This window comes from Synchiropus splendidus, unplaced genomic scaffold, assembly GCF_027744825.2.
Source record: "Synchiropus splendidus isolate RoL2022-P1 unplaced genomic scaffold, RoL_Sspl_1.0 HiC_scaffold_61, whole genome shotgun sequence".
Lineage (NCBI taxonomy): Eukaryota > Metazoa > Chordata > Actinopteri > Syngnathiformes > Callionymidae > Synchiropus > Synchiropus splendidus.
Genome location: NW_026527095.1, coordinates 52,653 through 65,000, shown reverse-complemented (window position 1 = coordinate 65,000; position 12,348 = coordinate 52,653). Strand labels below are relative to the sequence as shown.

Sequence of the window (12,348 nt, the reverse complement as noted above, 5' to 3'; positions counted from 1 at the left end):
GGAGGAGCAAGTGAACAAGCCGCTTTTGCTGTGTGTCAGTGTGTGTGAGTGTGTGTCCAAGCCTCAGTCTGAGGGTTCAGACTTACTGGGTCATGATTCTGACCAGGTCCAGTCTGGTCCAGAGTCCAGGTCCAGAGTCCAGGTCCAGGCGAGCCAAGTGTTTATTGGGGGAGTGGCTGGGGAAAGGGTGATGGCCAGGAGAGGTCCTCACAAGGAGGGAGAGACAGACATGAGCGTGTGGTGCCGTTGGCCTTCTTAGGTGACCACAAGGTGGCACACATGAGGGTCGGGGTGGAGGTGGGTTGTGTTGTTCACGCTCCTCTTCCCCTCCTGTCTTCCAGAGCTGTTAGGAGCGGCCAAGCGGGTCAACGTCAACATCCAGGATGCAGACGGGTGAGAAGAACCCTCCTCAGGTCCTGTGATCCTCCTCAGGTCCTGGAACCCTCCTCAGGTCCTGGAACCCTCCTCAGGTCCTGGGACCTTCCTCAGGTCCTGGGATCCTCCTCAGGTCCTGGAACCCTCCTCAGGTCCTGGAACCCTCCTCAGATCCTGTGATCCTCCTCAGGTCCTGGGATCCTCCTCAGGTCCTGGAACCCTCCTCAGGTCCTGGGATCCTCCTCAGGTCCTGGAACCCTCCTCAGGTCCTGGAACCCTCCTCAGGTCCTGGGATCCTCCTCAGGTCCTGGAACCTTCCTCAGATCCTGGGACCCTCCTCAGGTCCTGGGACCCTCCTCAGGTCCTGGGATCCTCCTCAGGTCCTGGAACCCTCCTCAGGTCCTGGGATCCTCCTCAGATCCTGGAACCCTCCTCAGGTCCTGGGACCTTCCTCAGGTCCTGGAACCCTCCTCAGGTCCTGCCTGGTGCACTTGTGTCGATCAGAGCAAGCGGCGCCGGCGTCACACCGTGAAGTCTGTGTCAGGAAACTGAAGGATCCAAACGCCGCGGTGACAGAGAACATTATGATGTGGTGTTTTGGTTGTACAGTGGGACCAGAACCAGGACAGAGGCCCGGACTTCCCGCTCCTCGGGCACGTGTCCAGGGTGTGGGAGGGGCAGAGGTTCTGCTCTGAGTCTCTCCCGGGTGCTGGTGACCTCAGGGGAGAGGAGGGCTTTGTCTTCTGGCACAGCTCTTTCTCCCCCGTCACTCGTGAGCCAGACGCTCCTGAAGCGCTCCGTCTGTCCCTGCTGCACCAGTGTCAGCACTGCGGACGCCGCAGGTGACGCGTGTTCCCTCCTGCTTCAGAGTCCGACTGGAGCCGCTCCTGACTCGTCACGCTTGTGGAACCTCCCGCTCGCCGAGGACTCGCCAGCCGGCCCAAACCTTGGCTGCGTCCCGTGCGGGCTAAATTTAGCGGCGAGATGATTCTCATGCTCCGAGTGCGATGGCAGGATCACTGTCGGCCCGGTCACGTGACCCGCCCTCGCTGGCTTGATTGGATGCCAGCGCCGATGCTCGCCAGGATCCATTAGACTCACACGCGCGTGCGTGCGCGCGGCGGGGGGCGAGTGTCCGGGGGGGAGAGAGCTCGCTCATTAATGGAAGTAGGTCATCGCTCTCCCCCTTCACTCACAGCTGAGCGGGGAGGAGGGGATAATCTGCTGCTGTTTCCAATAGGTGTGTGTTTGCTGACACGTGCGTGCGTGTGTGTGTGTGTGCAGGCTGTCGCCGCTGCATCACGCCGCTCTGAGTGGAAACAAGGAGCTTATCTCGCTGCTGCTGGAGGCTCAGGCCGCCGTCGACATCAAAGACAACAAAGGTAGGAAGTGTGGGGTCACGGCGAGTGGGCGGAGCAAACACAGGCAGACGGAAGAGAAGAGCAGGGGCCGGATGGCGCCCCCAGGTGGGCCGGCTGTCCTGCGGCCAGACGCCGCGGGGTCTGTGCGTCCGACGCTTCTCCAGGCTGCTTCTCTGTGAGGACCTGTGCCCCTCCTGCCGCGGAGTCATGGCCTCACATCCGGTCGAATGAGCCACAGCAGGTTGAAATGAAGGACTCCAAGGCGCTTTCTAGCACATGCGGAGCATTTACTTCCACAAGAGACCAGCTTTGTCTTTGACTTGGCACAAGACGGGCCTTCAACACCTCCAGATGCGTTGGTATTCATCCACCAGGGAAGCGCAGCCTCTCTTTCCACTGCTGCCACTTCCTGGTCACGTGACATCACTTCCTGCTCCTGAGAGGCGCGTGCTGACGCGTGCGGCCATCGTTTGTGAAAAGACCTTCCCGCGGTCAAAAGTCTCTGCGGTGGAGAAACAGCCGATCGCCACGCGGTGTTCCACAGACTGAGGAGAAGAACGGACGCCAACCGTTGCATGACAAAGCTGGTCTCTTGTGGAAGTAAATGCTCCGCATGTGGTAGAAAGCACCTTGGAGTCCTTCATTTCAACCTCCTGTGGCTCATTCGACCGGATGTGAGGCCATGACTCCGCGGCAGGAGGGGCACCTGCTCCGGGGCTCTGGCCGACTCAGCAGTCGCCGGGCGTCACTTCCTGCTGACAGCAGCAAATGGAAACCAGTCACAGGTCATGTGGAGGTCACGGCGGGTCGAGTGTCGCCCACCCTGACGGTCAACGTGTGTGTGTGTGTGTGTGTGTGTGTGTGGTCAGGCATGCGGCCGCTGCACTACGCGGCGTGGCAGGGCAGGACGGAGCCCATGAAGATGCTGCTGAAGTCGGGCTCCTCGGTCAACGGTCAGTCGGACGAAGGGCAGATCCCTCTGCACCTGTCGGCGCAGCACGGACACTACGACGGGGTGAGGGACTCTCTGCGTTCCTGTGGGGACCGCTGGCTTTGTCCAAGTCCAAGCCTGGTCCAGGTGTTGAGGGGGAGAGGAGGTCCCCACAGGGACGGACCTGTAAACCTGCCTGTGTCCTCCGCAGTCGGAGATGCTGCTGCAGCACCAGTCCAACCCGGTCATTTCGGACTCGGCTGGTAAAACGCCTCTGGACTTGGCGTGCGAATTTGGACGCGTGGCGGTGAGTGCGGCGGCGGCGGCGACGCGTGGCTCAACTCAGACCCACTCAGCAGCGGCCTGTCCCGGTCCAGGTGGTCCAGCTGCTGCTCAGCAGCAACATGTGCGCCGCCATGTTGGAACCCAAACCCTCCGACCCCAACGGCGTCTCGCCTCTTCACCTGGCCGCCAAGAACGGTCACATGGACGTCATCCGGTAAGAGCGCGGCAACGCGCCTCGCCTGGGATCCGGACCCAGTCCCGACGGCAGCTGTGGTCCCCTGACAGGTTGCTGATCCAGGCCGGGATCGACATCAACAGGCAGTCGGAGTCGGGCACCGCCCTGCACCAGGCCGCCCTCTGTGGCAAGACGGAGGTGGTGCGCCTGCTGCTGGACGTGAGTATGGCGGCGCCCGCTTCCCACCCGGGCTCGGTCTGACCCATGGCGTCCCCGCAGAGCGGCATCAGCGCCGGCGTGCGCAACACTCTGAGCCAGACGGCGCTGGACATCGTCAACCAGTTCACCACCACGCAGGCCAGCCGCGAGATCAAGCAGCTGCTGAGAGGTGAGGCCCCGCGCCCCGCGCCCCGCGCTCCCACCCGCCACTCACCCGCTCTCTGCTGCAGACGCCTCGGCCGCCATGCAGGTGCGGGCGCTGAAGGACTACTGCAACAACTACGACCTGACCAGCCTCAACATCAAAGCCGGCGACATCATCACGGTCCGAGTCACGCAGGGACTTGGCTCTTCTGAGTGAAGACTCCTGCTCACGTGAGCCTCCCTCTCTGCAGGTGCTGGAGCAGCACTCGGACGGCCGCTGGAAGGGCTGTATCCATGACAACCGCACGGGAAACGACCGAGTGGGCTACTTCCCGTCCAACATGGTGGAAGTGATCAAGAGGGCAGGTGACCCCCCGCCCCCCGCCCCGCCTGCTGCTCTGTGTGTGTGTGTGTGTGTAGCTAGCTGCAGCATCATGTGACTCTCCTGTGTGTCGCCCCCGCTGGACAGCTCCGCCCCACCCTCCCCGCCTCCCCCCTCTGCCCAAGGTCTTCATCACAGTCTTCCTCGACAAGTCAGACAGCATAGTACACACTCGGTGATGAGGACTCGGTGATGAGGACTCGGTGATGAAGCCTCGGTGATGACGACTCGGTGATGAGGACTCAGTGATGAGGACTCGGTGATGAGGACTCGGCGATGAGGACTCAGTGATGAGGACTCGGCGATGAGGACTCGGTGATGAGGACTCGGCGATGAGGACTCGGTGATGACGACTCGGTGATGAGGACTCGGCGATGAGGACTCTGTGATGACGACTCGGCGATGAGGACTCGGTGATGAGGACTCGGCGATGAGGACTCGGTGATGAAGCTTCGGTGATGAAGCCTCGGTGATGACGACTTGGTGATGAAGCCTCGGTGATGACGACTTGGTGATGAGGGCTCGGTGATGAAGCCTCATTAATGAAGCCTCAGTGATGAAGCCTCGGTGATGAGGACTCGGTGATGAGGACTCGGTGATGAGGACTCGGCGATGAGGACTCGGTGATGAGGACTCGGTAATGAAGCCTCAGTGATGAAGCCTCAGTAATGAAGCCTCAGTGATGAAGCCTCGGTGATGAAGCCTCGGTGATGAGGACTCGGTGATGAGGACTCGGCGATGAGGACTCGGTGATGAGGACTCAGTGATGAAGCCTCGGTGATGAAGCCTCGGTGATGAGGACTCGGTGATGAAGCCTCAGTGATGAAGCCTCGGTGATGAGGACTCGGTGATGAGGACTCGGCGATGAGGACTCGGTGATGAAGCCTCGGTGATGAAGCCTCGGTGATGTGGACTCGGTGATGAAGCCTCAGTGATGAAGCCTCGGTGATGACGACTCGGTGATGAAGCCTCGGTGATGAGGACTCAGTGATGAGGACTCGGTGATGAGGACTCGGCGATGAGGACTCAGTGATGAGGACTCGGTGATGAGGACTCGGCGATGAGGACTCGGTGATGAGGACTCAGTGATGAGGACTCGGTGATGAAGCCTCGGTGATGAGGACTCAGTGATGAGGACTCGGTGATGAGGACTCGGCGATGAGGACTCGGTAATGAAGCCTCAGTGATGAAGCCTCGGTGATGAGGACTCGGCGATGAGGACTCGGTGATGAAGCCTCGGTGATGAGGACTCGGTGATGAGGACTCGGCGATGAGGACTCGGTGATGAAGCCTCGGTGATGAAGCCTCGGTGATGAAGCCTCGGTGATGAGGACTCGGCGATGAGGACTCGGTGATGAGGACTTGGTGAGGAGGACTCGGTGATGAGGACTCAGTGATGAAGCCTCAGTGATGAAGCCTCGGTGATGAGGACTCGGCGATGAGGACTCGGTGATGAGGACTTGGTGAGGAGGACTCGGTGATGAAGCTTCGGTGATGAAGCCTCGGTGATGAGGACTCGGTGATGAGGACTCGGTGATGAGGACTCGCCGATGAGGACTCGGTAATGAAGCCTCAGTGATGAGGACTCAGTGATGAGGACTCGGTGATGAAGCCTCAGTGATGAAGCCTCAGTGATGAAGCCTCAGTGATGAGGACTCGGTGATGAAGCCTCAGTGATGAAGCCTCGGTGATGAGGACTCAGTGATGAAGCCTCAGTGATGAAGCCTCGGTGATGAGGACTCGGCGATGAGGACTCGGTGATGAAGCCTCAGTGATGAAGCCTCAGTGATGAAGCCTCGGTGATGAGGACTCGGCGATGAGGACTCGGTGATGGAGGCCTGTCAGTCGCTCCGTGCGCCCGTGGCTCCCCCTCCTCCTCCGTCACGTCCCTCTCCTGGTGTTTGCTCGTGGTTCTTCTGATTTATTGCTTGTTTATTTCAGTTGACTGACCAGTTGTGTTGTTGTTGTTGTTGTTTTGCCCCGCCCCCCGGAGTCCAGGCCACTCCCCCTCCCTGCAGTGCCACACCCTCCTGCTCCGCCGGCCCAGCCCCCGCCCCACCAGCCCGCAGAACGGCCACACCCCCACCCGAGTCCTGCCCCTGCACCTGCCCGCCCCTCCCCCCACCCTGTCCGACACCGCCTCCCTCCCCCGCTTCTCCTCCTTCGGCTACTTCCCCCTCCCCATCTCGCCCCCCTCTCTGACCGCCCCTCCTCTCTCCACTTCTCAGGAGCCGCCCAGTCAGACAGGTACACACTGTAGCGCACCTGACACCACAGCCGCACATGTCACCTGTCCACACGCGCCCCCGCCCAAGTCACGCCCCCCTGCGGCAGTGGCTCGCCACCGTCACTCGCCGCCTCGTGTCCCGACCTGAGATCACGTGACTTGAACACGAGTTTGCCTCACCGTGGTCTGCGGCGACTGCTCGTGCTCAGAGCTCGCCCCCTGGTGGAGAGCCATTCGTTGCGATTGTGGCTTGTTCTCACTCGGGTTTCGCCGTGACTCGAAGCTGGACTCCCGACTGCAACACATCCTCAGGTTGTTGTGGGTCAGGCGAGGGGCTCAGTGAGGCGTGTGTGTGTGTGTGTGTGTGTCAGGCTCCAGGGCGGCCGAGCTGAGTCCCCAGGGCTCCCCCACGCTGGGGCACCAGAGCAGCACCAGCGAAGACATCTGGGTCCTCCGCAAGCCTCTGTCAGGTCAGCCTCGTGTGTGTGTGTGTGTGTGTACCTGCTGCAGCTGGACTTGTGAGAGGTCCCCACAGGGGCGGTGAGACAGACTGGTGCGTGTGTGTGTGCTCAGGGGGCGAGCGCAGCGGCAGCGTGGGCAGCATCAGCAGCGCCCGCTCCTCCTCCTCCAGCCTGCAGGGCTCCGGGAACACCCACGTCCTGACCACGCCCGCTCCAAGTCCTCACCCGGCTCCCACGCCGGGGGTCAACACGCACGGACTCAGCGCCCCGGGACTCAACGCTCAGGCCGAGGGAGTCAAGGTGAGGATGACTCACCTCACGGGGACCAGGAAGTGACCAGCGTGTGTGTGTGTGTGTGTGTGCGTGCAGCTGCTGGCCACGGTCCTGTCTCAGTCCATGAAGGCCAAGGAGCATCTGCTGGAACAGTCTCAGTCGCTGGAGCAGCCTGGAGGTGAGTCTCAGGCCTGCGCCCGGCGCTGCTGCTGCCGGCCAGCAGGTGTCTCCACCTGCCCTCAGACGCAGAGGTTTCCCTCAAACGTGACTCGTCTCTCCACGGTGGTGTTTTTCTCAGAATATCTCTCCAGGTTTTTGGGTCAACAGATCAAATGTCAGTTGTCAACAACATGTGTTTTTCGCGTCTCTTCTTCCTGGCGGCCAGCAGGTGTCTCGGCGCGTGGCGTCCCCGAGCAGAGGTCGTTTGAGAGGAAGGCCGAGGAGGATGACGGCAGAGTGAGTGGCCTCCGCCGCCGTCTGCTCGCTGGTGCGGGCGGCAGCTCTGGCCGCGCTCAGCAGCGCTGTCTGTGCTCTGTGTTGCAGAAGCAGGCAGTGGTGGCGTGGCTGGCTGAGTCCCAGCTGCAGTTCTACACCGCGCACTTCCTCACCGCTGGATACGATCTGGACACCATTAGCCGCATGAGCCCCGAGGTAAGGTCATGACCCCCCCGCCCGCCACGGCCTGGCCTGGATGATGGTCGTGGTGACCCTCCTGTCCTGAGCCTCCTGAGCTTGGTCCCGCCTGTGCCGCGTGTCTGTGTCGGGATCTTTAGAGTGGGGCCCCTGCAGCAGGGGCCAGGCTCTCGGGGCTCTCGGGGCTCTCGGGGCTCTCGAGGCTCTCGAGGCTCTCGGGGCTCTCGGGGCTCTCGGGGCTCTCGGGGCTCCAGCTCTGAGACCCTCTCTGCTTCAAGGACCTGACGGCGATCGGCGTGATGAAGCCGGGGCATCGGAAGAAGCTGACGTCAGAGATCAGCAGGCTTCCGTCCTGCGACTGGCTGCCGGAGCACAAGCCGGTACGCTCGCGCACCCCCCCTCCGACCCCCCCGCCCCTCCTCGCCGTCACCTCCTCCTCCTCCGCCGCTGTGTTGCAGGCCAACCTGGCCGACTGGCTCTCGCACCTGGGGCTCAGCCAGTACTACCAGGTCCTGGTGCAGAACGGCTACGAGAACGTGGACTTCATCTCCGACATCAGCCTGGAGGACCTGCAGGAGATCGGCATCTCCAAGCTGGGTGAGACCGCCAGAAGCTTCCGGAGCTTCGCTGTCTGTAACGCGGAACGCTGCCCCCTGCAGGTCATCAGAAGAAGTTGATGCTGGGGGTGAGGAGGCTGAAGGAGCTCCAGCAGGGGGCCACAGGCCCGGACTCCCCTGTGTCCCCGCCCCCCAGCCCTGGGGCCAGCAGCACGGAGGCCAAGAGGCCCAGGGATGGGGTCCCCAGCCCGCTGGCTAGACCTCGCCCGGGCACCCCGCCTCAGACCCGGGGCCAGCAGGTGGCGTCCCCCCGGGCCCGACCCCGCCCCTCCACCCAGACGGCGGAGCCGCCGCTGCTGCGCCTGCCCGGCGAGGAGGAGACCTCCAACGACGTCAGCGTCAACCGCAGCCAGTCCTCCGTCGCCCTGCGGCCTCGCAGGAAAGGTCGGCCGCCGACGCCGCCCAAGAGGTCCTGCTCGTCGATCACCGGCGGCGAGGAGGAGGAGGAGGAGGGGCCGGCCCACGGGCTCCTGGGGCCGCCCACATTCCGAGAGCGGCGAGCCAGCGATGGAGGCGGTCTGGGCGCCGCGCTGAGAGCCCAGGAGTCGTCGGGCCTGGAGAGGTCGCAGGGCTCGTCCGGCAGCGTGCGCAGCCTCGCCGCCATGCTGGAGACCTCCATGGTCAGCGGAACCAGGACTCTGCCCAAGAACATGGGCAGCAGCGCCAGCTACCTGCAGGTGTGTGAAGCGCGAGTCGGCCCGTCTGAGCCCAAGTAAGAGTCAGGTGTTCCGCAGGTCAGCCCGCCCATGCTCCGGCGCCAGGCCCGCTCAGGTGGACTCGGCTCGGAGGAGGAGGACCTTCTCAGTCGTCGGCGGACAATCAGCGGGCCGGAAGGTCTCCGGAGCGACCCGGTGGCACCGACACCGCAGAAGCGGCCGGAACCTCGACCCCGCTCCATCGTGGGGACGCCGCCGTCAGAGGGCGCCGGCGGCACCAGCACGCTCCGGCGAAAGCCTCCTCAGCCGGCGGAGGCGCCGGCGAGCACGGCGACGACTGTCGTCACCATGACGACCGGCACGGACACCATCCGCAGACGTCCACGCACCACCGAGCACGGCAAACCCAGCGAACTGCAGCAAAACGGCGGCGTGGTTCTGAGACGGAGGCCCGCATCTGAAACGCCGGATCGGAGCGAGAAGACGGCAGAGACTTGCGAGTGGATGGAAGCCAGGAAGTCTCTGAAACCACCGGTCTCACCCAAACCCGCCGCCCCGCGGAAGAGTCAAGCCGACCCCCCCACCCCGACCCGCCGGGTCCCCATCCCTGGACCTGAACCCGCAGACCCAGCGCAGAGTCCAGGTGAGCTTCAGTCAGGACCGCGGGTCCAAGTCTCTGGCCTCATGTTTTTGGTTCTCTCCCCAGAGCCGAAGCGGGTTCCTCCGCCCGTCTCCCCAAAACCTCGCGGACCCCCCACGGCCCCCAAGCCAGCCAAGGGGGCGGTGCCTGCCGCCAGCCCCACCCCGGCACCCAGACCCACCTCCCCTCACCCCTCCGCTCCCCTCCCTGCTCCGGACACGCCCCCCGCTCCGTCTCTCTCCCCCGGACTCCCGCTGACCTCCCCGGCCCAGAGCCCCTCTGCACCGTCCCCTCACCCGGTCAAACCTCCCCGCTCCTCCATCGCCGGCCTCTCCATCGACCTGCTGGGAGGACGGGCGGAGGGGGAGGAGGAGGAGGAGAACCTGGCACAGCTGGAGAACAGGTCCAGGGAGGAGGTGAAAGGTCAGCAGCGGCTGGAGGAGACCAGCGCCTCCCTGGCTGCGGCGCTGCAGGCCGTGGACCACCCACTCCAGTGAGTCGTCGGGGTCTGGGAGGCTCTGCAGGGGTCGGGGGTCATGACCTCTGTGCTTTCTGTTCCAGCTCCGGTAACAAAGCCACCGTCTCCATCTTGGACGACATCGGCAGCATGTTCGACGACCTGGCGGACCAGCTGGACGCCATGCTGGACTGAGCCTCCTCCGCCCCGGGGCCAGGGGGCGTCGACCTCCGCGGCCTTGCACCAAGAAGCACAATCCCTTCCCTGGATCTCCGGAGTCCAGACCGGAGCATATTGCTGCCGGAGATGAAAAGAAGCACATGACTGAAGAGGATCAGGAAAGACTGGTCCCGACCCGCACGCGTCGTCGTCGTCGTCGATCGTGTCGTCCTCGCTGCCGTCAGTGTCCTCCTCGTGCCGTAGCTAGTCCGGGCGACGCGTGCGGAAAACCAACCATATGCAAGAAACGCAGCGCGTGTGGCTCGCCGTCCTGCTGCCGTGACCGTGACTCCTCTCTTCCTGCAGCCTTGGACCCGCCCCTCTCTTCGGTTCTCCTGGTTCCGTGGACTCTGTGCCTTGGTCAGTTCCTCCGCTCCTCGTGTTTCTCTGGTGTTTCCTTCCCAGGTTGTGAGTGGCTTGGTCTGATCCATGAGTTGCGCCCCGCCCCGTGTCCGGCGCCCCGTGTGGGACGCAGCTGGATGGCTGACAGACGCTGCACGTACGTCTGTGGTGGAGTGTTGTTGTGACGGGCGCCGCCTCTCTGTACACACGTGATGAGAATAAATGTCCCGTCTGACCCTGGCGTGGCTCGTCGCCAAGTCTGAAGGAAGCAGAGTGTCTTCTTTGAGTTTCACTTCCAAATGTGGGAGAAACGACAGGCTGAGGCTGGTTGACGGCAGAACTACATCTCCCATCATGCCTCCGAACCATGGCCCGCGGTGCATGCCGCTTGGACAGCCGTCCCTGTAACGCTCCGTGTGCGTCCGTCCCACAACAGGCGTGCGTGCGAGCGTGCGTGCGGGACTTGTCAAACGGCACAGTCTCACCAAACGGCCGGGAAAAGGAGGCTAAGCTAACGCTAACGCTGCTCCTCCTTTAAAGGGCGGGACTTCCGGTAGCAACTCGGCGAGCATGACTGACGTCTGCGGGTCACGTGACTCACATCCTCAAATGAAAAGTCGCGTCACGGTGCTCGAAACTTGTCCCGTCCCACTCGGAGACACGTGTCACGTGACGTGCGGACGACGGCGGCTTCCGTTTGGACACGCCCTCTCGGACCCCTTTATATGACGAGGCTTCCGGTTCGAGTCCTCTTCTCTTCCGCTCGCCTCGCTCTGCTGCGGCCATCGTCCTCACGCGGTGCGTGGCGGACGCTCGCGCGCCGGCCTGCTCGCACATGGAGCGTGTGATCCAGTCAGTTTCTTCCTCTGGCGCCGGCCCGCGGCGTCTGCAGCTCACGCGGCCGCCACGTGGATCCAGCGGATGATGCCCCGCCAGAGCCGCGGGTGAGTGCGAGAGTGAGCGGGGTGTCACGTGGTGCGGCCCGTGATGACGAGCTCAACATTTTTCTGACACTTACTATGAGAGCTGCCGCTCCTGATTCCACCTGTGCTCTGAGGCTCCGCCCCCTGCGGCCCTGACTCGCGTCTCCTCCCGAGTCCTCACCTGTGCGTCCTCCCGCAGGTGGCGGTCCGGACCCATGTGGCCGGGCCGCCTCTTCCTGAGCGACTCGCCGGCGCCCCAGACCTGGTGAGACCCGAACCACCGTCGCCCTCTGTGGTGGGCTCCAGTCGGACCCAAAGCAGCCTGTGGCTGAAGTGAGACGACTGTGCTGCTCAGAAGCGTGCGTGCGTGCGTGTCGCCGCTGCTGCTCTTCTGCCGTTGACCAGGATCATTGTGCTCCAGCAGGTGGCGCTTCTGGGCTCACAATAAAGGGCCACGGCCCCCGAGTCCCACTCACAGCTGGACAGGCTTGGTTTGGTGCTGAGGAGACCGACGGAGCTGCAGCTGACCAGCCTCAGTTGTGACTCCTGTGCATCTGTTTTCAGACGATTCTGGAGCCACGTGGGGACCTGGGTGAGTACACGCGCACAGGCGCACGACCACTCACAGTGGCCCCTGATGACACAACCTTCTGACACCTAGTATGAGAGCTGCTGCTCCTGATTCCACTCTGCTCTGAGGCCACCTGGTTCTGCAACATGGGCCCAGCAGAGGAGCCCTGCACGGCTGACCTCTTCCTCTCATCCCGCAGAGAACCTGGACCCCTGTGAGGACCGGCTCCTGGACAGCAGAGGGTCGAGCGTGAGACCCCTGTGAGGACCGTAGATGCCAATGTTGTTGCTGAGACTGCAGTTTGTGTGACATGAGTCTTCGCAGTGGAAGCTCTGGCTCCACATGTTTCTCTGTGAATAAAAGCCTTCCGTCGTCCCTGGTCCGTGTCTCTGAGTGGGTGGCGCTGAACTGCTGCTGGACCGTCCCGGGAATGACGGGCTGAAGACGCTCATCCTGC

The 12,348-nt window shown here is 63.2% G+C and overlaps 1 protein-coding gene and 1 non-coding gene across 20 annotated transcripts in view; both read left to right on the top strand.

Annotated features, from left to right (window-relative positions):
- Positions 1-12,271, top strand: part of LOC128752033 (caskin-1-like) — a 17,280-nt gene extending 5,009 nt beyond the window's left edge. For 2 of the 19 annotated variants that reach the window (XM_053853056.1, XM_053853055.1), the window contains exons 2-23: positions 342-393; positions 1,660-1,757; positions 2,606-2,751; positions 2,879-2,974; positions 3,045-3,166; positions 3,238-3,346; positions 3,407-3,515; positions 3,577-3,671; positions 3,742-3,856; positions 5,871-6,119; positions 6,471-6,569; positions 6,673-6,860; positions 6,930-7,484; positions 7,745-7,846; positions 7,925-8,063; positions 8,126-8,760; positions 8,818-9,382; positions 9,446-9,872; positions 9,941-11,341; positions 11,520-11,679; positions 11,745-11,912; positions 12,091-12,271. In XM_053853056.1, coding sequence (XP_053709031.1) covers positions 342-393; positions 1,660-1,757; positions 2,606-2,751; positions 2,879-2,974; positions 3,045-3,166; positions 3,238-3,346; positions 3,407-3,515; positions 3,577-3,671; positions 3,742-3,856; positions 5,871-6,119; positions 6,471-6,569; positions 6,673-6,860; positions 6,930-7,484; positions 7,745-7,846; positions 7,925-8,063; positions 8,126-8,760; positions 8,818-9,382; positions 9,446-9,872; positions 9,941-10,031 — 3,992 coding nt within the window. In that variant the 3' untranslated portion in view covers positions 10,032-11,341; positions 11,520-11,679; positions 11,745-11,912; positions 12,091-12,271. Of the gene's footprint in view, positions 1-341; positions 394-1,659; positions 1,758-2,605; positions 2,752-2,878; positions 3,347-3,406; positions 3,516-3,576; positions 3,672-3,741; positions 3,857-5,870; positions 6,120-6,470; positions 6,570-6,672; positions 6,861-6,929; positions 7,485-7,744; positions 7,847-7,924; positions 8,064-8,125; positions 8,761-8,817; positions 9,383-9,445; positions 9,873-9,940; positions 11,342-11,519; positions 11,680-11,741; positions 11,913-11,981 lie in introns of those variants that run through there. The other 17 variants (XM_053853052.1, XM_053853045.1, XM_053853063.1 and 14 more) reach the window with 16 other exon arrangements.
- On the top strand, positions 11,950-12,023 carry LOC128752051 (small nucleolar RNA SNORD60). Its single transcript, XR_008413519.1, has one exon. It is a non-coding gene; the product is annotated as a small nucleolar RNA SNORD60 (small nucleolar RNA).
- Positions 12,272-12,348: the final 77 nt, after the last annotated feature.